Source organism: Varanus komodoensis, unplaced genomic scaffold (assembly GCF_004798865.1).
Source record: "Varanus komodoensis strain SLA01 unplaced genomic scaffold, ASM479886v1 scaffold11, whole genome shotgun sequence".
NCBI lineage: Eukaryota > Metazoa > Chordata > Lepidosauria > Squamata > Varanidae > Varanus > Varanus komodoensis.
Genome location: NW_025335317.1, coordinates 7,092,992 through 7,115,456, shown reverse-complemented (window position 1 = coordinate 7,115,456; position 22,465 = coordinate 7,092,992). Strand labels below are relative to the sequence as shown.

The following is a 22,465-nucleotide window of genomic DNA, read 5'->3' as shown; positions in this document are numbered from 1 at the left end:
TAGAAAGAAAACAAATTTGTGGTAGTTTATGACTTGCAAATTTATGCACTAGAAAGAAAATAATTTATGGCATCCATATGAAGGGCAAGGAGAAACTCCCCTAACACATCCAACTTAAGTGGACCATCCTGCTCATGCCACCCACCCCCATTTCTCAAACTCCTTTGATTTCTTGAAGAAAATGCACTTTCCTCCTCTTTTACCACTTATTAACTCTATATACTGCAAAGGCCTGTAGGATGGCTTGTGCCCATTAAAAAAACACTTAAAAACCTATCAAGAAGCAAAAAGATACCCACAACAATGAAAATATCAAAATATTAAGCATGAAAAAGTATTAGAACACCAGCAGTACAAAACAGAAAAGATTAAAAGCCTGCTGGAAAAGGAAGGACTTTATCTGGCACCTAAATCTATACAGTGAAGACCAACTTGGAAGGGATTTCTAGAGACAAGGGGCCACCACAGAGAAGTCTCTTCCCATGGTAGCCACCTGTCACACCATTGTGGACAGTGACACTCAAAGAAGAGCCACTGACAATGATCTGAGCAGTTGGGCAGGTACATACTCAAGGTTTTTCTTTATGATCAGAGATAGAAAGCACAATCCCCCCTGGGTTCACATCTACCTTTTGCTGATAGAACTAAAGCAGTGAAGAGCTCAGGATGGGATGAGAGCTCAAAGTATCTGGAGCACTTCCTTCACACCACTGTTTTTGTCTCTCACCTCCTCATGACTTTTACTGAGGAAGAAGCTTTTTTAGGCTTCCATCTTTATTTCTGTACTGCAACAACTACCCAGCCTCTGAGTAAATTTTGGAGATGCAAGAGTCCAAGGGAAGGGCAGAATGATCATTGTATCATTAATTTTATTAAAGAATGCTTCACTGTATTTTGTGATGTTGGGCCTTTCAGATTATGAAGTTTCCTTAGCTCCCTTGAGTTAACAGAATAACAAAGCGGCAATTAAAATAAAACTGCAGGCTTTTCTATGCTTACAGGAAAGTTAACTCCATCAAAATCAATAGGACTTACCTCGGAGAAAATATGTAAAAGTGTAAAAATGAAAGTGACCATCAGGAAAAAGTTCTGTTGGATATTACAGATTGGTTTCTTTGCTCAAATAAGCAAGATCCCCTACAAGTAGTCTGTTATCTTTCTGAATGCTCATAAACAGGTGCACACCACCTTGGAATTATCAACAAAGTTCACCCAACATTCTTATCATGGCCTCCCATGTTATCAGAACTGGACCAAAGTGCAACAGCCTTTACTGACTGTATTTACAAAGCCCATGGTAACCAGCTATAAGGAGCAGTGAGCCACAGGAAATCACAGCACAAAAGATGGACTCCTCCATTCAGGATTTTATCTCCAGATTTAGTGCACTTTCCCCACAGCAGAAAATCTTCAACTGATATAGATCTTGCATTGACTGAGCCATGTTATGTCTTATTTTGAAATGTATGAAAATTGATTCTGCTCCAGCAATTCAGAAATGTTCTATACTTCCAGACAGCACCATTGTACTGCCTAAAACATTTACCTACATGTGTGAAAAGCCTTGTATTTGACAGTTTTACTAGACAAGAGGATGCATTCAGTGACTGTGGTACTACAGAGAGAGTAAATGGAAGAGCTGCGCAGCTAAAGTTTATCGGGGCACCAGAAAGGAATCCAAGGACTAAAACACGTGAAACCACGATGCAGATTCTCGAGCTGAGCCCATCATTCTTCCCTCATGTAGTACTGGACAGAGACCAAAGGTCTCCCTTGTGATTAACTTCAAATATGAATATTGCAACTGTAATGCAAGATGAATTATGTAGGGTTCAATATGCATCCTATTATATCAACAGGCCACTGCGCGTCAGACTACTAGAAGTCAAACTACAACATCAATGACTACTGTGTGCAAAGTGCTTTCGCATGGATAAACCATGTCTGGATGCAGGATTTATCTTCAATCAATAAAAATATAGAAGTAGCCTATACAGACCAGGTTTAAGAAAAGGCTGGAAGAGAATTAAAGGCATTTCCCAGATGCCAAACTTAGAGAAAACTGCACTAGATCTGGAATTTCTTCCAGGAGAATGCTGCATAGAATCACACAGTTGGAAGGGACCTAGCAGGCCATCAGGTCCAACTGCCTGCTCAATGCAGGACTCAAGTCACCCATCCAGATTTCAACCTGACCCTGCTTAGCTTCCAAGATTAGGCAGGATCACGCACTTCAGGCTATACAGAAACATGCAATGATGGAAGGCCAGCTGGATTTAAGAAGCTCATGGGCAAGACCTGGAAGCTGTGAACCAGCTGGATTTAGGAAGCTGCATAGCAATAAACAGAAGCTGAAAGGACAACATTTCTGAAAAATCTATTTAAAAGTATGGGACAAATAATTCTGACAATGTGTGGCACATCACAGTGAGTAGGATAGCTTATTGGACTAGTACATGCAATATATGCAAGAAAGAAACAATAACATCTCTGTTTTGGGCAACAGATGTTCACTTGGGAAACCTGTTTAAACTCATTCGTGCATCAAGGGAAACGGACTGGAAACTGTAGTGTGAAGCCATGAAGGCAACAGTGCCCCTGATGTTTACATATGGCAGAACTAATGAATCTGTGTACATAGTACCATGAAGCTTGAAATAAGTTCCGCTTTTCATCCCATCATCTAAATGTTTATGAGTACTTTGAAAATGGTACATCTTTTTACCATTGTTGGTCTGTTGTCCAAACCCAGTCATAATATTCCACCATGATAAGTTTGAACATTAGAAGCCATGATAATAAACAACCACCACGGCCTGTTGTGTTGTCTGAACATAGGATCATGGTTTCCATGGTCCTTCTATGCAACTGCCATAGAGTATCCTTGGAAGGAGCAGCAATTGCAGGGGCCACTCCAGCCATGCAGCCTCTATGTACAGACCAACAAGGAGGAGTCAAGTGTGTTAGCAAGAGAGTAATGCACCTTTGGACTGATATTCAGGAGTTGTGGCTTGGATAGCTGCCAAGAGTGGGGAGGGGGGACTCAGTGGGGACAATCGAAGCCACAGTAACATAAGAAACCATAGGGCAGATCATAGTAAAAATCCACAAAGCAGGGTAACTATTCAGAGTTGCTTGTTGTGTGAACCCAGCCCCTGTATGTAGGAAACCCTCTATCTATCCTTAGTAAACATTGGCAGGTACAGAGAGATGGTATCTCTCCTCTGATGCCTCAAGTCATTTGCATTCATGCTGCTAATTAAAAGCAATTTAAAATAACTGGGGCTGCCATTGATAGGATATTGCTGGCGTCCGCTCGCTCGTTGCATGCAGGATCATTTATCACTGTTTTTAGCAATTATGGCACCCTGACAATTCCCAATTGCTAGCCATCAACACAGCCTTTAGTATTTGATCTGTTTTTGCACAGGGCTCCACCAAAGTCCATTGTAAACCCAGCTAGATATCAAATCTCCGAGAACAACCATTTGTTATATAACACTATGCAGGTATCTCCACATCTCTCTGCTGTGTGGCAGATTAAGAGATAATTAAATTATAGTTTGAATGGATCTTTGCTTTGGAACCTTGGAGATATGGAAGCACCTCCTAACACTGCTTACTCCATGTAGTCTCCTGCTGAGTCAACTTGTTTCCCCCACAAATAACACTCACTTTGTGCACTGAATGAGTACAACAGAGAAGGGGCTACATGCTACTTGCAGGAGGGGTGTGTGTGAGCATTATCATATGTGGAAACATTAAAAATACGACACCCATACATAGACCTGCCACCCCAAGTGGCACAGTCCCAAATTCAACCGACTCTTTTTCGTGAAATGCATCACTTGGCACTCAGCAGATTGTTCTGAAGTAATGGATCACCTCCACCTCCAGGATTTCATTCAAAGCAGCATTGGATTTTGTTATGGCTGCCTTAACAGCCAGAGTTATCTGGAATTGGCTGGATGCTCACCAAACAGTGAGACTTTCAGAGAGCACCATAGAATCTGGCCACACTTTTCCACAGCCCTTTCCAGATTATTTGACTAATCTTTCTTGGTGTCAAGCTCCAGACTAAGCAAAGCTCCAGGGAGACCACTCTGGAGAAGAAGGATCTAAGTCCCACTACGAGCCTCACTGCCAGAGGAGGCATGAGGAAAGTCTACCAGATTGTACGGATGATACAAAGTCATGATTATGGTCATGATTACATTGCATTTATACCCCACCTTTTTCCCTCTTGCAAGGAACTTAAAGCAGCTTACAAGGTACTCCTCGTCTCCATGTTATCCTTATCACAACAACCCTCTAAGGTAGGCTAGGCTGAAAGGCATTACGTGGCCCAAAGTTGCCCACCAAGCTTCATAGCCAAGTAGGGACTAGAACCAGATCTTCTGAGTCCCAGTCCTGTACTCTTAATTGCTATTCAACACTGGCCTGCTTTTTCCACTTTTTAAAAAATCCTAACTTGTATTTAACCCAAGCCATCCTGAGCCCTGAACATACATGGGCTCAGAGTCCAAATAATCCACTGGACTTCACATTTAGAAAGCTTTCCTCTCACTCTTGCCATTTTAAAGATTCCAAGCATCTTTTGTTTGCTTGCTTTCTACTATGCTCTTGCAGCTGTTGTGCTTATTTGAAATATGATCCATCAGCATTCAGTGTTCCAGCACAGACCTAATCACTCCTCCTGCAGCTTCTCCAGGATTGTTTCCGCCCATCCCAAGCCCCTCTCCACTTAGCAGCTTGATGCATCGTAAGTTCAGATGCAGTGACTTGGCACAGAAGCAGAGCCATGGAATTAACAGCGATTAATGAATTAAATTTATGATCACTCCTTGTGGTTGACAAGCTCTTGCAAGTTCTTATAGGTTCTCACCTGATTTTGGAAAACCTGCAGGATAACTACTATTCATATTTAGTTTCACAAAACTTCTCCCATGGAAAAATTTCCGTTCAGCAAAATGGTATTGCATGTTTAGGGCTGACAATGAAAGCTTCAAGATAGTCTAGATAGCCATCCCTGCTAGTCTTCCATGGAGAACCAAAAGGAAGGGCAGCCAGGCCAACGTCAATCCCACTTGGCCATATCTCCATGCCTCCAGTTCTCCATCTAGCTGATTTGTCCTCTCCACCATATCATCCTGCAGCTGCTACCCAGAGTCTGATTAGGAATTCAAGGCATGTGCAACCTCAGCAGTTCCCACAAATGCTAACAATCAGTTGGTGGCTTTGAATATGTAAAGGAAAGCTTCCCACTTCCCGCTCAGCCTCAGCCAAACTCCCAGGACAAAAGCAGTTCCTCCTTAACACAGAACTGTGAAATGAGCCACTCCTCTATGGTAGTCCTACATGGTAGCCCTTCTGTGCCCCCAACCCCTTCTTCCAAGTAGCCCAGTTTGGTTCTTGTTATATCATCCCCTAGTCTCTGCCTTTATAACTGCAACATTTAGGATTTCCCTTCTGGAGATGCGTCAGCCTTTGGCCAAGCTGCCTTCTCTGCTATCCTGCACCGACTGGTTTTACAGATTTTCTAATCCTCTTTAGATCATTTTCCCTCCTCAGTCAAGTCTTCTTCAGGCCAGGTTCTCTGCTAACCTAAGTAGCAGTTTTGGAAGGCCTTGTCTTTTTCCCTCATTCATGCCCTTAATTTTATTCCACCTTACTTCAACATTCCATGTATCCTTTTCTACAAATGCTTTTTTCATCCTCTGCATTTATTTCTTTACTTGCTGTTCAAGTGCTGCTAGGCAAATTGAAGACTGGTTTGTATGAGAAGCCCTATTTGGGCTTATACCGAGTGGTGAAATTCTCAACGCAAGCTGGGACAAGGCTGCATCAGGTAGTCCACCCCAGTGTAGCCTGACCCATGGCCATCCCCACATATAGTTCAGACATTGCCTGGAGAGGCCTTGGTGCATGCAGGAACATGGGGGGTGGGAGGAGAGAAGTTTTCCCCAGTTGCTTGGAATATGTGAATTCTTCAGATTCAGAGGAGGGAGAGGGACCGAGATGAGCTGGGGACTTCACAGTTTCAAGGTTACAAAGTGAAGATACCCTGAGAGAGCATGAGAACTGGCCCACCTTGGAAAAGGAGGGAGACTTTTCAGAACTGGAGGGAGGCAAGGGGGCAGGTTGGGAGGAGACAACAGGCAAAGTTGACGTGTCCAACCTTCCCACTGGCCAGTCCTCAAGCCTAAGGTGCAATTGAGAAAATGGACTCAGCATCTTTCTGAAAACCAGGGGAGGAGGGGATGTTTCAGTTTGAATATTTATTTGTTTATTTTATTTGTACCCCTAGAGTTCTCAAGGGGGAAAGTTGACCGTTGATGCATCCAGTGTCACATGTCTGATTTGCTATTTGATTTGCAAGAATCATTAGCAGTAATAGGGATGGGAGAATCGGCTAGCCTTAATCTTGACAGCTTTCTCAGAGCTGAGCCTCAGAGTTTGATTTGTCTTGGTTTTATGCTCTGTCAGATGCTGATGGTTTGAGCAGGAAAGGCATTCCCTTAAGGTGCGCATTCAGATGTGTGCTGTCCCCCATCTCCTTTGACTGAAGCATCAAAGCATCTTCCCAAACCCAGATTCCAAAGCATGCTTCCTTCCTCCACAATGATCATGTTCGTGGTCAAGTTCAGGGGAGTGTGGCAGTGGACAAAGCAAATCTGGGCCAAAGTTGAACTCAAACAAAATTCTCACATATTCCTAGCAGTAATTTTCAGTGGTTGGAGATGCTTTGTTGGGTTACGCTTTAGCCCCAAGGCAAGGAGAAACCTCAATGCCCGATTCATTCGGTCTGTTGTCCTTGCTGAGCTGATAGCTGGCTTGCAAATGATATATAAATAAAGATTGGCAGTTTACATGGCATTTAATGCCAGTTCTCCTCCTTGTTCAAGTTGTACACAGAGTAGGGACTGTACCCAAGGTACTCGTGTGAGATATTACTGTTCCTCCTGGCTGGAAATTTGGTTAGTCTTTTTTGTCCCTGACTCAAAATGCCATTTTTTCCAACTTCAATGGCAAGTGTGGGCAACCTGGTGCCCTCCAGATGTTTTGAACTATAACTTCCATCAGCCACAACCAATGTGGCCAATTATAAAAGATTATGGGAATTGCACTCCAAAAAATCAGAAGAGAACAGCTTACTTACCCATGTCTTATAAGACTGCCTTATGCTTCTTGCCAATCTCCAGATCATTAAAGCCTACAAAATTTTCTTTCAATAGGATTCATTTCTGAATACTTGCAAGATTGTCCAATTAGAGCATATGGAACCTAGGAAGTTAGGGTTGCTAGGTGACTTGTATTTTAAAAGATATGTCTCAGGACCAATTCCTTTTCATTTTCCCTGTCAGAAAAGCTATTTCAGTGTACAATGCACACACAGTATTATTGATGATTGACTCATGCATGTATAAATTATGGCCCTTGCTGAGATCAGCAAGGGTGGGGAGAGATTGCAGGCAGTGCCCTGAGAACGGGTCTGGTCCTGCTTAGGAGCCATTTCCTAGGAAACTGCAGTTCAGAGATTTGCACCCCATTCATAGGTGATGCTGTTCGCATAGTCAGGAAACAAGCTCAAAATAACTCACGAAATGGCCCTCCTGGGTTCACCTCATAGGTTCTGCATTCCCAGCAGAAGGGAGCAATGGAAGGATGACCCCGCTTCTGCATTAACTTCTCTATTCTCCATTTTTACCAATCGTTCTCAAGACAGAGGCTAGGGAAACACCAGTCTAGCAGTGCAATATTACCACCCTTGCAAACATCAGGACTCCAAAACTTTCTTCCAGTGTTTGGAGAAATAATGAAACAGTGCTAATGAAACAGGAATGGGCAGCACAATTTGGGCCAGATAATGCCAGGGAGCCAAAGTCACACACCCAACATTTGATCCCTGCCTGGTGTGGCAGATGGACAGTTGGCTGCAAACGCTTCAAGGTCCCCTGCCTACAGGTCCCTTCCCATTGCAGAAAGTCCTTGAACATCAAAGCCACCCCCAGTTAACTTACCAGACAGATTATCCCAGTACAGTGGACAGGGAGCTATGCCTGCCCTGTACAGCACCGGAGACCCAACACAATGCAGATGAAGGTGAAGATTGCCTCTGCTTCTTCTTTCTTCTTTGTAAGGACCAACCTGAAGAATATGTATGGCCTCCTTCCATATATAGCTGTCTGGACCCTAAGGTCAGCCTTCAAGGCCCTTTTCAAGGTGATTCCTCTGAATGCAGAGAAGCAGGGGGTTGCTAAACAAGGACCTGCTTCAGTAGTAGCACTCCAGGTGTGTCATTCCCTCCTGGGCTTAGTCTTTTCTGTGCCAGATGAAAACCTTATTTTCCCAGCTTTTAAAAATGGGATGGTGCACTTTTAGATCTGTGTACCACTGTTGAACATCTGCCCTGGTTTTTCCCTTGGTTTTATTCTGTTTAAAATTTGAGGTTATATATTATGTTTTCCTGAATTATTGCATTTTACACTTGCAACATTGCATTTTACACTTGCAACATTGCATTTTACACTTGTTTTGTTTGGTGAACTGCCCAGGGAGCTTCAGCTGTGGAGATGCATAAACTTCTAATAAGAGAAGGGAGGGAGGGAAGAAAAGGTTCACAAAAATCTTATCACATCTCTTCGATGTAGCAGGTGCCCAGCAAGTGTATTGGTTTTTTGGCTGCCTTTGCCCTTCTCCACATCATATATTGAACCTAAGGTACTCCTCTGACTTGTTTCTGGCCAGGTTTCTCACCCATCTGGCCCAACTCTTTCCAGCTACTACAATGACTTTTCTGGCCCTCTTTGCCTTCCAGTTCCTTCAGCCATTCCCCAGATTCCAGATGTCCCTTTCCCATTGCTTTATATGTCGATCTGGAGCAAATGGCTGGGAGAATGTATATCTAGGAGTCTTTCCCGACTACCTGAAACGCTTGGAAAAGAGCTATTTTCCGCCATTTCCCAGAGCTGGTGTTGAAGGCATTGTCATGGAGTACCTGTGACCAGGTCCTGGTGGTAAGCATGATCGGGCTGGAGTACAAGCCTAAGCAGGCTTCCAGTTGAGAGTTCAGGCCCAAGCAGAAAGTCCAGAGCAAACAGGAATTCGTCATGTGCAGAAGCTTGGACAGCTCCCAGTGGCGCTCATTTGGGCTAGACCCAGGAGACAGGTGCAAGCCAGACTCGAAGATCTACCAGGGCTTTATAGAGGCTGCGGCTCAGGCTAGGCAACCAGTCTGGCACCTGTCAGAAAAAGTCTCTGCTGTTTAAAGAAGATTCGGCTGATTGTCTAAGTGTTGGCTGCAACACTGGAGAACTGAGGTCTGACTGAGGTTTCTAGGGTAGGACCCAGGGATGATGGGATGGTCTGGAGGCACCTGAGGCAGCTCCCACGCTGAAGCTAAGCAAGTCTGCATTTAGGAAGTGCTTGAAAAGGAAACTGACCCCATGTAGCCACCTTGAATTCCATGATGGAAGAAAAGTGGGATAGAAGCATAATAAACAAACGCATATCAGTGCAGACCACGGACCTGACCATTATTTCTTTCCATTTATGTATTGCATTTATCTCTTGCCTTCTTTCAACTTGCAAGAAACTCAAGGCAGTTTACTCAGGACTCCACATCTCTAGCAACCCTGTGAGGTAGGTTAGATTGAAAGTCAGTGACTGTCCCAAACTCACCCACTGAATTCCATCACAAGTTGGTTACTTTTGCCTGGAAAGGAAGTGCAACCATGTTGGTTTTACTGGGCCACTCAGATAAACTGTTATTGATGGCATCGATAATGGTATATCTCTGAATTGTTTATCTATGTTTGGTTTTGGAAAGCTGGTTTTAAAGAAGTTTTGGTCCTTCCTGGAGAAGAAGTCCCAGAAGGATGCTCAGCATCCTCAGCCTTAGTAAACCAACTATACTGGATGGAGCTTACAACCAGTTTTAAAGGGGGATGAATTCACAAAAGAAATCAAGAACATAGTCTAGGGATCCTTCTGGATTCTGTACTATCTGGGGAAGCCCAGGGGGATGTGGTGCCCAGAAGGGTTTTTTCCAGCTTAGGTTGGCATGCAATCTGCAGTTCTGTGTGGAAATGACAGACCTCATCACAGTTATTTACACACTGATGGTGTCCAGGCTAGACTTCTCTAATGCACTGCACTTTAAGAACAGCAGTAGAGCTCCTTCCCATTTGCCTGCCAGAGAAAGTAGCTAAGTGAGAGTCCAGGAAAGGAAACCTCCTTTCGGTAATGACTCTGCAACTCTGAAATACGTTGCCATCAGGGGCCCACTGGCTTAAAGAAGGCCCGAGAATGCACTCTGACCTTCCCTAGTCATGAGTTATCAAACTCCAGCAGGCCGTTTTGTTTTATGCTGATGTTCCGTGTTTGTCAGAATGCTTCCTGCTGCCTTAACAGTGTTTTCACTGCTTTTATCTTCTTTACTGTTTTTATTGCCACAGTGGTTTTTATTACATATTTTATTGTGGCATGCTGCACCGGGAGGGCACCTGGCTTAAAGGCAGCCAAGAAATATTTCAAATATGTGAAATATTTTTGCTTTATTCAAGGCAGACTTTAGCAGTCAAGCAGGTCTGCTGGACGGAGTGTTGTTTTTGTTCTGATGCTCCTCTGTTTTCAGCTATGTTTTAATATATTGCCTTTATTATTGTTTCAGTCAAGCTTTTTTATCTGTGATTTTGAGCCATCTTGAGTACCAATTTCTTGGTAGAAAAGTGGGGTAAAACAGAAGGAATTCCCCTCATCCCTCTCTCTTATTTCAGGCCTACTGATGGATCATTGGAGTCCAACTTGGTATAATGACACTAATATTTACTTCCTTCCTTACTTACATACTCATTTCATTTCTAGGCCACCCCATAGCCAAACCCCTTGTTTAGAATGATCCATAAAAACAAAGCGACAAAATACAATACAGTCATGATAAATCAAAGCAGCATTAACCCAATTAGGACAACTAAAACTGATTCTGTAAAAAGGAAAACACTCGGGATAGATAACTCCCCCTCAAGAATCGGGTAGCCATCAAGAGTCCCCATTTTAGCACAAGCTGTGGTACTCCAATATGCTCCTGCATCCTCAGCCTTGTCCCCAGCTTCACCTGTGCAGTGCCCAGTCCTTCCTGAAATCTCATTGCTGCTCCTCAGCCCAGGACCTGGTTCTGTGCATTGCCAAGTCTGAATGCCCTCCTGGACTGTCTCTCCATCATCCTTTCACAAGCAAACTAATGAATGGACTCCTGGCTGAATGGAAAATCATTCCTTACATTTTTAAATCCTATTTGAAAAATTATCATAAAATAAAACACAAATAGGAAACCTTCCCAAATTTGGACAAAATTCGGGGATTTGGAAAAAAAATATCTGAGCTGGATTTGATGGCAAATCTTTGATTCTGCTAAAATCAAAGGTTGTAGATGTGGAACAATGATAACTGGTATAAAACAACACAAAACAGATTGTGATAAAATTGGAAGCTCAGTGCTATGATGAGCTATTAAAAACAGGACAGTCTTCAGCTCTGGGCAGGACTGGGTAAGATGAGAGAGTTGTGCTTATTCACTGCTGTTATTCATAATAGGAGGGGCAGTGGCTGAGGCACTGGGCCGCTGATAGGCCCCTAGGACCCATGGCCAGTCCTCCAGAGCATCCTCTGACCCTTGCTGGTTTCTAGTCCTCTGCAGGTGAGGACATAGAGAGGAGCAAGGAGAAGCTGCCGAAGGCTCTGAAGACGAGGTAAAGAAATGGCCAGAGCTGAGAAATGAGTCCTCCACGTATGGGCTTTCAGTGGGCCAGTTATTGGCAGGGCAGCATAGTGCTCTTTAATGATCCATACATAAATGAACTGGTGGATTTCCCTGTACCAAATGTACAGGGAGTTACTCCTGTATTATCTGGGGGTGTATTGTTCATTTTTTTCATCTCTTTGCTGTTTGGTGATAGCTGGGAACTTGTGCTCTGGGCCCTTTTGTGTAAAGCTGGTATGCAGACTTCTCTACCCAACCAAAGCAAACTAGTAGAGAAAGGCTGAGTATGCAGGGACCCAGGTCACTGAATCTTCTGAGCACCTCGAACAGGCCAGAAATGCTCATTGGACTTCTGTGGTCAATAGTTGCAAGAGGGGCATCAAGACAATTGTCTGGGATTCTGTTTCTGAATCTACAGTTTCTCATTTGTTTGTTTGTTTATTAAAAGCTTTTCTATCCCATGCCCTACAGAATGCCTCAGGACAGCTTACAATAAATAAGTAGAATAAAACAAACCCCGCAGCATCCGACCATTAATATACTAAAACCCCAGTTAAAAACAATTAAAATAATGGGAAAATAAAAAGGGTTTTGCCTGATGCTGAAAAGAATATAGCGTTGGCACCAGGCAAACCTCTCTGGGGAGTGTATTCCATACTCAGGGCACCACCACAGAGAAGGCAGTTCTGATCTCCTCAAGAAGGGCTCCCCGAGCAGGACCTCTGCCTCAGATCTCAAGGGGTGGGAGGGCACATGGGGAAGAAGGCATTTCTTGGGGGCAGGAGGGGATCATAGGACTGCCAGGTGGCTGATTTTCAGAGATGGACAGTTTCTTCTCTCACCCTCTTGCATATTTGCTTCATTTCCTTTGCTGTCACCTTTACAGTTATAAGGGACTGGGGAGACCAAAGCTGGATTAGCAGTGAAGACCTTGCCTGAACTTAGCAGCAGCAGGGCCCTGAGCAGAGCTTTTCCGGTCTGCCCTGCTGCGGAGAGAGCCCAGGGTGCAGGCTCGACCTGTTGGTCTCAGCAAATTCAGGAAAGGCTTTAAAAAACCTATTGTCCGAAAGCTGAGTCGAGGTTGATTTTACATCAGTGTTTTATCGCTGCGGCTCTAAACTGCTGCTGTTCCAAAACGCCGTTTTGTTTTTAAAAGATATGTTGTTTTAATTCTTTGTTTTATTGGGCATCATCTTGGCTATTTTATAGAGCAGAGGCTAACAAGCATTATAAACCAAAATAACTAAGGTTCGGATTGGAAAGGGGCAAGCACTGAAGCAAGCGATAGCTTTCTGTGTCTACTTTTAAAGGAAAATAGGACTTGTTCCAGCACTTGTTCAATGGCTGGTCTATTCAGAGTTCAGCGTTTATGACTTTGCAACCCCAAGGTAAAGTATGACTGGTCCCAAAGACCACAGACTCAAGATTTCAACTGAAACAATAGTCTTTTTATTGATCATACCATTCCTGAAAGCAATATTATCTTCTTCTTACCTAAGATAATATTATGAACCTATTTGTAAATCCTGCATATGTATATTTGATTGTTATTTCTGTGTTTAAGCCTGTTGGACACGATGTTGGTTGAGAAGTTAGTGAACTTCTTCCAGCAGAACAGACAGCCTAATTAAATTTTGAAAAAGCTCTTGGGAACTGCATTGCAAGGATGAATGGGGCTGAAGGCAAACGGGTACATCCAAGCTCCCCAAAATAGTAATTTAAAGGAGCAATCCTAGACACACTCCCAGCCTAACAAGTTGTAATCACTGTGTGGATTAGAAATATAACAGCTCTGAAACAGCAAAGGCAGATCCTTGTGCAGAAATAGAAACTTGTACCAGTGCTGAGATCCAAATTAAACTTTTAGCCTAATCATGTGCGGTCCGAAGTCCACTGGACACATGGTCTGAAAATGGTGCCCCCATGGCTATGTATCAGATGCTGTCTCTGGTGGGCTCCACCTGTTAAATACTCAAAGGATGGCAGCCTGATGCTGCTTGATTCTGTAAGAAAGGCTTCCAGAGAAGCAGCTTTTTTTTTAATCAGTAAAGGTGTTTTGATCATCTTGGAAGGGGATCGTATATTATTGCCCCTTAGGGCCAGGTGTTGGTTTTTTTCTTTTTTCTGCCCATGCACATTTGACTAAAGAAGGCATTATCCATAATGGATTAACACACATGATCTGATATTACAGAGATGAGGAATTGAACCAGTGACTAATTCGTAGGGTCATGGAATCATAGAGTTGGAAGGGGCCAGAGGGTCATGTACAATTGAGTGTCACTCAGTAGGCATGTCATGAGCAGAGCTGGCTGGAGCTGGGGTCAGACTAGATGGTCTGGGAGGCCCCTTCTGACTCGCTCTGTTTCTATCTCAGGGACTCAGACCTTGGTTCCTGTGCCATGATTTTGGAACCGCTGTTTAATATACCGCAGCTCCCATATCTTCAGGCATGTGGAGATATTTAGCCTTGGCTGGGTGTGAGGCCACTAATTATTTTGCAGCCTAGGAACTGAGACGGTGCTTGCAGACTCGGTCCATGAACTTCATTGTAAGATCAACGAGAAAGAAAGGCACTTCTGGTTGATCATGTCATCAGCCTTTGGTCATACTGGGAGGTCAGTCTTGCTCTTCTCACTCTTGGTGGGGTTTCCCTCAGGTATGTGATGTGTAGGGCCCCTAAACTGGAAGTCATGGAATGTGCAGCTCTACCCCAGTCCCTGCTTCTGTTACATGGGGACATGACTCAGGTTACAGAGAACATATATGCAAACGGGTAACCCTCCATGAAAGAAATTAGGAGGGTAGGTACCCGGAGGAGGGCTTTCTCTGTGGTGGCACCCAGCCTATGGAATTCACTCCCCAAAGAGGTCTGCCTAGCACTGTCGTTACTGGTTTTTCGGCGCTAGGTAAAGACCTTTTTATTTAAACATCATTTTAATTGTTAAAATATATGATCTGGCCAGGGCAACTTCTTCTTCCTTCTCTTTTCTCCTCCTATATTATTTATTTACTTATTTTATACTGATAATTTTAATTTTATATTATTATGTTTGTAACTCAGTGTATTTTTTGTATTTTTGTATTTAATGGTAATTTATTATGTTCTATTGTATTTCAATGTATTTTATTGTGTTGTAAGCCGCCCCGAGGCTTCGGCAAGGGGCGGCATAGAAATGTTAATAATAATAATAATGATAATGATAATGATAATGATAATGATAATAATAATAATAATATAAAGCCCTACATGGCTTGGGAACAGAGTAGCTGACAGAACTCCTCTTCCAACCATCATCTACCCTGATCAATCATCTACCCACCTGCTATGCTCAACAGCCACAGCCTGCCTCCAACTGCCATCTCCAAAAAGAGGCTGTTTGTGGAAACATGAAGAGGGGCCTTTTCAGTGGTGACTCCCTGAAATGGACCCTGCCCATCCCCAACCTAAATATCTTTTCTGCACTTGGTGGAGACAACAGAGCATTTCTTTAGTTTCTAGGGCTTTGTTCACTGTTTCAGTCAATCATAAACTTTGCTTAACCAATTGTAATTATATGTGTTTTCAATTTTTGCTTGTTAACTCTTTTGTGATGTTTTACCGTGGTTCATATTTTATACTGCATTTTTAATATGCTGCAAACATCAGCTGTTGGGCAGTATAGAAATTATAATTAGAAATAGCATGAGCTGTAATTCCCACACTTCTATGCCACTAGAGGTAAATCATTAAAGATTCCCATGAGCCAAAATACTCACCCTCTCTTTGCATGAGCCACCGTGTGCTCTAGCCATGCCTCGTTCCAGTCAGTCTCTGGAAGCTAACTCTGCCCCATCCCTTCACCAGCTATGATGGAGCATTCAGGTGTTGCTGTTGTTGCTCATCCCGCTAGGACATAACTTCAGAATAGCATCTTATGCAGAAACAGGCGGTGGACTGCTGTGGAGGTGGTAACTTTTACTCCTACCCCCTCTTAAAATGTAGATGCACAAGGGGAGTTTGCTACAGCTTTAATTAGGAATCACAACATACTTAAAGCCCAAGTCCATTTGGGAGAAGCTGGTGTAGAAATTCTCCAAGAAGAAGGAGAATGCAGACGCTATAGTAACAGAGACTTTGATCAAACCCACCAAAAATATAAATTTGACATTTTATAAATGTTTAAAATTTCAGTTCTACCTCTCAGAATACTGGGGGTTTTGAGGTAACTCAGAATTCTCTTTAAAAAAATAAACAAAACTGCAAAACATGTAAAAGGCTTTATAAACTATAAACTATAGTTTATGAACATTTATAAACTATAAAACCTAGGGCACAACAGCATAGCAGAATCTATCAGTTCAACTAATTTAAAACTCAGTTCTTGGCACTCTCCCATTATCCCAGACACTTTGCTAACCATAAAAGTATAAGCCAACTCATTAAATTTCAGGACACAGTTGTCCAGTAGTCCAGACTGCCTTCTCTAGATAGCCATCCTGATCTAGCTAAGGGGCTTCACCTGTATCAATAGAGCAACACAGGCATTACTTCCGGGTTTAGGAATTACAGGTATAATTATGATTACACTACATAGCTATCCTGCCTTTTTCCCTTTTGTGAGAAACTCAAAGCAGCTTACCTTAACCTCCTGCATTCCATTTTATCCTCACAACAACCCCGTGAGGCGGATTAGGCTGAGAGTCAATGCCTGGTCCAAAGTCACTCAGAGAGCTTCATGGTTGAGCAGGGACTAGACCCAGATCTCCCAGGTCCCCAGCTGGACACTCTCCCCAGCACACCACACTGACCAATGCATCCAGCTATGCACTTGAGAGGAGAATCTAGTTGCACTCCCTTGCTTTAAATAGGATGCACATTGCAATGTGCATTGAACTGTTTATTCCCTTCTGTACTGTTAGAAGCAGCACCCTAGGTGAGCAGGTATGCAGATTACCACCAGTTCATAGAATCATGGAATAATAGAGCTGGAAGGGGCCATGAAGGCCATCAAGTTCACCCCCTGCTGTTGCAGGACACCAAGTCACACCATCCCACTCAGATGGCTGTCCAGTTTCTTCCTGAATGTCTCCAGTGTGGGAGAGCCCACCACCTCTTCAGGCACCTGGTTCCACTGTCGTATTGCTCTGACAGTGAGGAAGCTCTTCCTGATGTCCAGCCTGAATCTGGGTTGTCGCAACTTGAGCTGATTATTCCGTGTCCTATACTCTGGCATCAGCAAGAATAGATCTTGACCTTCCTCTTTGTGACACCCTTTGAGGTACTTATAGAGGGAGATCATGTCCCCCTCAGTCTTCTCTTCTCATGGCTGAACATGCCCGGTTCTCTCAGTCTTTCCTTATAGGGTAGTGTTTCCAAAACTTGGATCATTTTTGTTGCCCTCGTCTGAACCCTTTCTAATTTTCTTGCATCTTTCTTAAACTTGGTGCCCAGAACTTGACACAGTATTCCAAGTGAGGTCTGACTAGTAAGGACTATAGAGGAACTACTACTTCTCATGATTTGGAAGTAATACTTCTGTTAATGCACCCCAAAATATCATTTGTCCTTTTGGCGGCTGCATTGCATTGTTGGCTCATGTTTAGCCTACTGTCCACAATTACTCTGAGATATTTTTTTTTCCTGTTCTGTTGAGCCACATATTCCCCACTTTGTATCGATGCATTTGTTTTCTTTTTTCTGGTTCTTTCCACTATGGTGAGATGTTCTGAGTATGACACATCAGTTACACTCCTCCCACATTTGCATCCAGGTATCTTCCAACATTTCCCAGATCGCTTACCCTCTTTTTAGCTGAGGTGTGTTTCCTCTTCTCCTGATGTGCCTAAGCAGCCACCCTAAATACATCCATTCATTATGTCAAATGCAGAGCAAAGAAAGCACATGGATGCTTTCTTGCAAACTCCGAAATGTCTGTGGATCATTACCTAAGCTCCCATTCAAAACTGCAAATTATCTGCAGTGTCCTGATGGTAGAAAACCCCAAGGAAAGATGCATAAGTTACTCCAGATCTCACTTAATCTTTTAGCTTTTAGGTAAAAAGCAGCATTTACAAAAGACAGAACCCAAGGAGCAAGGAGTAAAGTTACTCTAGTTTCATGGATAGGAGAAAGAAACTGGAAGTTCTAGCTCGAGTAGGCAGATTGCCCAAGCACACACATGCCTTATACTGGGGTCCCAGTTTGGAGACATGGCTTCTGAAAGACGACTGGAAGCAGTCCAGGACTGCGCACCCAGGGGCTTTCATTGGCAGGCAGCACAAAGACATTGGAGTGGCCTAGCATGAAAAACATCTTGGCTAATTGGTCTGCCTTCTGCCTTCACCAGGCTAGCATCACTAGGTTCTGTGCTCTGTGTTGCAGCTTTGAGCTATCACCCTAAAAGAACTGTGGGCCCATTCCTACCACTGCCATCAAGGGCTCGGCTGTCTCCTGTCAGTAGCACTCGGAAAGCACCCAGGCACTGTTGGTTATTCTGTACAGTGAACTGAAGCCCCTCTTCTTCAGGGCTGGGTGAAGGCTGTTTGCACTTTGTGCAATGTTCTGTGTCCGTGACGTGGCAGTGCCAAGCTTGGAAGAAAGTAAATACAGCCAGTGCCTCTCCGTGAGCTCTCACCGCCCCACCTCGCCCTGCCCCGGCCCAGCAACAAGATTCGATCGCTCGTTGTTGAAGCTTGCTTGATTGAGGCATGCATTGTGCTCTCATCAACGACATTCTTTTGAGAGCAGAAAAAATTATCTTGATGAGCAACCGCCCCGTGTTAGGCTCAAGGTTATGAGCTGAGATGAGGCGGGTGTGCTTGAGAAACTCCAGCACAGCATGGAGCAGGGTTTTTTGGGATTAAGTCCCTTCATCATTATCATTAGTATCTCCACACTGCATTACATGTATGTTGTTGTGCACCATCAAGTCATCTTCAGCTTTATGAATGAAAGTCCTCCAAAATGCCTGGTCCTGGACAGCCCTGCTCAACTGTTCTAAATTCAAGGCTTTGAAATTAATTTCTCCAGGAAGGAACCCAAGGAAACTTACACAGTTGGAATCAGTGCAGCAAAGGGCCGCTGGGATGGTGGCTGGATTGCAGGGGGAGCCATATGAGGAGAGAATGAGGGGATCTTTTCGGCCTTGAGGGGGGGACACTCAGAGGGGACCTGTTAGCAAAGTACAGGCACGTGAGGGGTTGCCACACAGAGGTGGGTCATGATCTTTTTTCCCCTGCAGTGGAGGGCAGGACACATTCCAATGGAGCAAAGCTCAGGGAACCAAGATTCCGGGTGGATGCCAGGAAGTACTTCCTGAGGGTTAGGACCCCGAGGGTGTGGAATGGGCTTCCATGGGAGGTGGCTGAAGCCCCATCAGTGAGGGTGTTTAAGGATAGGCTGGACATGCACATGGTAGGCATGGCATGAGTGGAGCTGGCTGGAGCTGGGGGTCAGACTAGATGGCCCAGGAACCCCCTTCTGACTCACTCTGTTCCTGTGTTTTCTCCCTCTTCATTTTCTCCTCACAACAACACCCCTATGAGGCTGAGAGTTTGTGACTGGCCCAAAGTCACCCATGGGGACTGCAACCCAGATCACCTGAGTCCCAACACTCTTAACAACTACACCACTGGATGTAATGGGACTTACTTCTGAGTAAACATACCTAGGATTGCACTGTGAGAGAAACATTTCTGGAATTCCCAAATCAAAATTCAACTCAGTCATAAATTTACTTTCTCAACCTCATGAGAGATCTCCAGTCCAATAAACTACAGTTCCCAAGATACCTAGATTAATTGCTGGGACAATTAAATATGTATGAAATGGGCTAAAATCTGCCATACGGACAAGCACTAGGAGAGAGGTGCCCTTGAACATCCTGTCGGTGAATCTTCCTCTGCAATGGCTCTGATACACATCATAAAATAATTAAAGGCATGACCCCTGTGACCTTCCAAAGCCTCTTGGTAGTCACCAAGATATCTGAGATATTTCAAATTTGATTTGTATCCCCCAAGGAGTTCTCATTTGACCATTTACTGGGCTGGCTCGAATGTGCTGGCACTTATTATTGCTGCATTTTTTACTTTTGTACTGTGTGGTTTTGTTGGTTTTGCAAGCCTTTTGGGAAAGCATGAATAGCCTAGAAAGTATAAGTGGTAAATTAATAAATACACACAGTTCTCCCTACCCCATCACCACCTCTGATCTTCACAAAGCTGTGACTGACCTGAATACAGAAAGTCAGTTTCCTGGCTGAAGAAGGGTCAGAACCTACATTTCCTTACCCCTACTCCAACCACTACACCACATTACCATGAGGCTTCCTCTGCAACCCAGAGCTGAGATAGCAGTCCTTCCAGCTCCAAGTTCTGGAGGGTCTAGGCAAGTCCCATCGGTGGATCCTGCCGCCCGCAAGTCAACTCTTCACTCCCATTGCCACCAGCTCCTGCCGGTCCTTATCGCTGCCCTCATCCCAGCCATCCCTTGCTGTTGGCAGGCACAGCCAGCGAGTATCTAGCTGTGGCCTCCACCACTCCTCCTCCTCCTCCTCACGATCCCTGAAGCTTGAGCCAGGGGGAATGGTGGGAACAAGCCGGTTGTGATGATGAAGGAGGAAGCAGATCTGTTGCCAGCAGCCCCCTGAAGCTCTCAGCAAATGCCCAACCATTCCTGCCTCTGGCGACTTTGGCAATCAGACTGTGGCCTCCGCTGAAATGACTCAGTTCAGAGTTCCTCTTGCTGACTACAGGGATTTTTTTTAAAATTACCCTCTTCTTTTTTGCAGGATAAAGGCTTTTTTCTAGTCACTCTCTCCTGAGATTTTTCACATGCAAAACACCCCTGCAGCAAAAATCAAGGTGCAAACTGTCATAAAATATTGAGCTCAGGTGACCCGCGTGGATCCAGAGACAGAAAGACAGGCAGTGCGGAGTTTCTTGTGATCATTTTCTCCTCTTTTTCATCATTCTTTGTAAACCAGAAAATTAATTATCCGGAAAACAATTCTGTGCACTAAAAAGCAGAATCAGTTTAATGTATAATTTATATATGGAAATGCAGCTGTCAAAAGGGTGACAAATTACTATATGAAAATGTTGCAGTTACATTTCGCGGTGTTAGGGTGCAATACTTTCCTCCTCAGCACAAGATAATCTTCATCCTTTTAATGTTGTTTTGGTACACGGAGCAGAGCTGTGCTGCTAACACCGTGCCCCCACCCTGGCAATCTGCAGAGGGCCCCAGCTGAGCAACATGCAAAATTCCTACAGATCTTCTCAGAAAAGATGGTCATGACATTGCAATTATACCCTGCTTTCTTCTTCCTTTGGCAAGGAATCCAGGGTGGCTTACATAGCCTTTTTCCACTCCGTTTATCCTCGCAGCAGCAGCAACAACCCCGTGAGGTAGGCTAGCCTGAGGGTGACTGGACCAAAGTCACCCAGTGAGCTTCAGAGTGACTAGAACCTGGGTTGGAGGGAAGGGGGCCAGGAGCAGGCCCAGTGGCCGACCATGGCCAGGACCATCTCCGCTTTTCTGCCATGGCCACCCAAACCTCAGTGCAAATCAGAGCCCCTGGGCAGCCGGGGACTCACTCCTACCAGCACCTTCCTGCAAAATGCCCCTCTGAGCTTCATCACCACACCTATCCTGCCTGTCCCTGCTTCTTTCCCCACAATTCTAAAGCACTGGATAATTTCATAGCGTGTGCTCTATTTCCTGCAAGGTGAAGACAGCATGTCCATGGGGGGATGCCTAGGCATGTCCTGGATGAAGCCACGGCATTTGTGACCCCTTTCAAGCAAGGGAAGGGGACTCACATCCACCCCCACTGCAGCACCTCTCCAGCCTGGCATTGCAGGGGTCATGTGGTCATTCCACAGCAGCCACCTCGGTTTGTGGTCCCCTGGTTTTATAACTAGCATCACACTCAAGTGGTGGGAGGGAGGGAGTCACGGTTAGGCCAGTGAGCCAAGAGAAATTGCTTACAGCCACCTTAATTCCCATTCTCATATTCTTTGGAATAGTGCCACTGTGACTCGCCAGAGACCTAGGCCTAAAATTAGGGAGCCTACGTTGAAGGCTGCCCAGGACAAGCCAGTTTCTACCTCCTCTGGGATTTATGGAGCAGTTACCAAAGTAAACCACATGAAGAATGTAGTCAGAAGTTTGCACATTAGCAAATCCTGTAGAAGTGAGCAGTGATGCCCAAAAGGCTTCCAAAACTTACCCTGCTTGAGTTTTGCAGTTCTCTTCAGCACAGTTTCTTCTTCTTGACTTTTCTCCTCTCTCTGCTTCCACCTCCTGACCTGCTCTTCCCTCATCTTGTAGAAGAGGATTTGTTTCTGTTCTTCATTCAGTTCGGCCAGTAACTCCGGATCAATGTACATATCCCGCAGAATTTGCTGCAGCATGACAGACTGGTAAACAAAGCTCCACCAGTGCCGCGCACCAAAGGACACAACTGTAAAAGGAAAATGTAGATGTTCTGTCAAAGCCAGCAAAATGACAGCCTCAGCACTTCTCAAAACAATCTGAGGCAAAAGACCCGATCCGTCTTCTTAGTGCCTGCCTTCTCATTCATGCTCCGATCGCTTTCCCTTAATGACCACAAAAATAGCAGCTTGTTGTATCACCGATCAACAGGTGTTTTGCAGGAAGCATGGAATAGGAGAGCAGCTGGATGAAGGCCTGAAAAATAGGAGGGACCACTTGGG

The 22,465-nt window shown here is 44.4% G+C and overlaps 1 protein-coding gene across 1 annotated transcript in view; it reads right to left on the bottom strand.

Annotated features, from left to right (window-relative positions):
• The window catches only part of SH2D4B (SH2 domain containing 4B), a 92,040-nt gene extending 69,878 nt beyond the window's left edge, over nucleotides 1-22,162 (bottom strand). Inside the window, exon 1 of the mRNA XM_044420118.1 lies at nucleotides 21,979-22,162. Coding sequence (XP_044276053.1) covers nucleotides 21,979-22,162 — 184 coding nt within the window. The remainder of the gene's footprint in view (nucleotides 1-21,978) is intronic.
• Nucleotides 22,163-22,465: the final 303 nt, after the last annotated feature.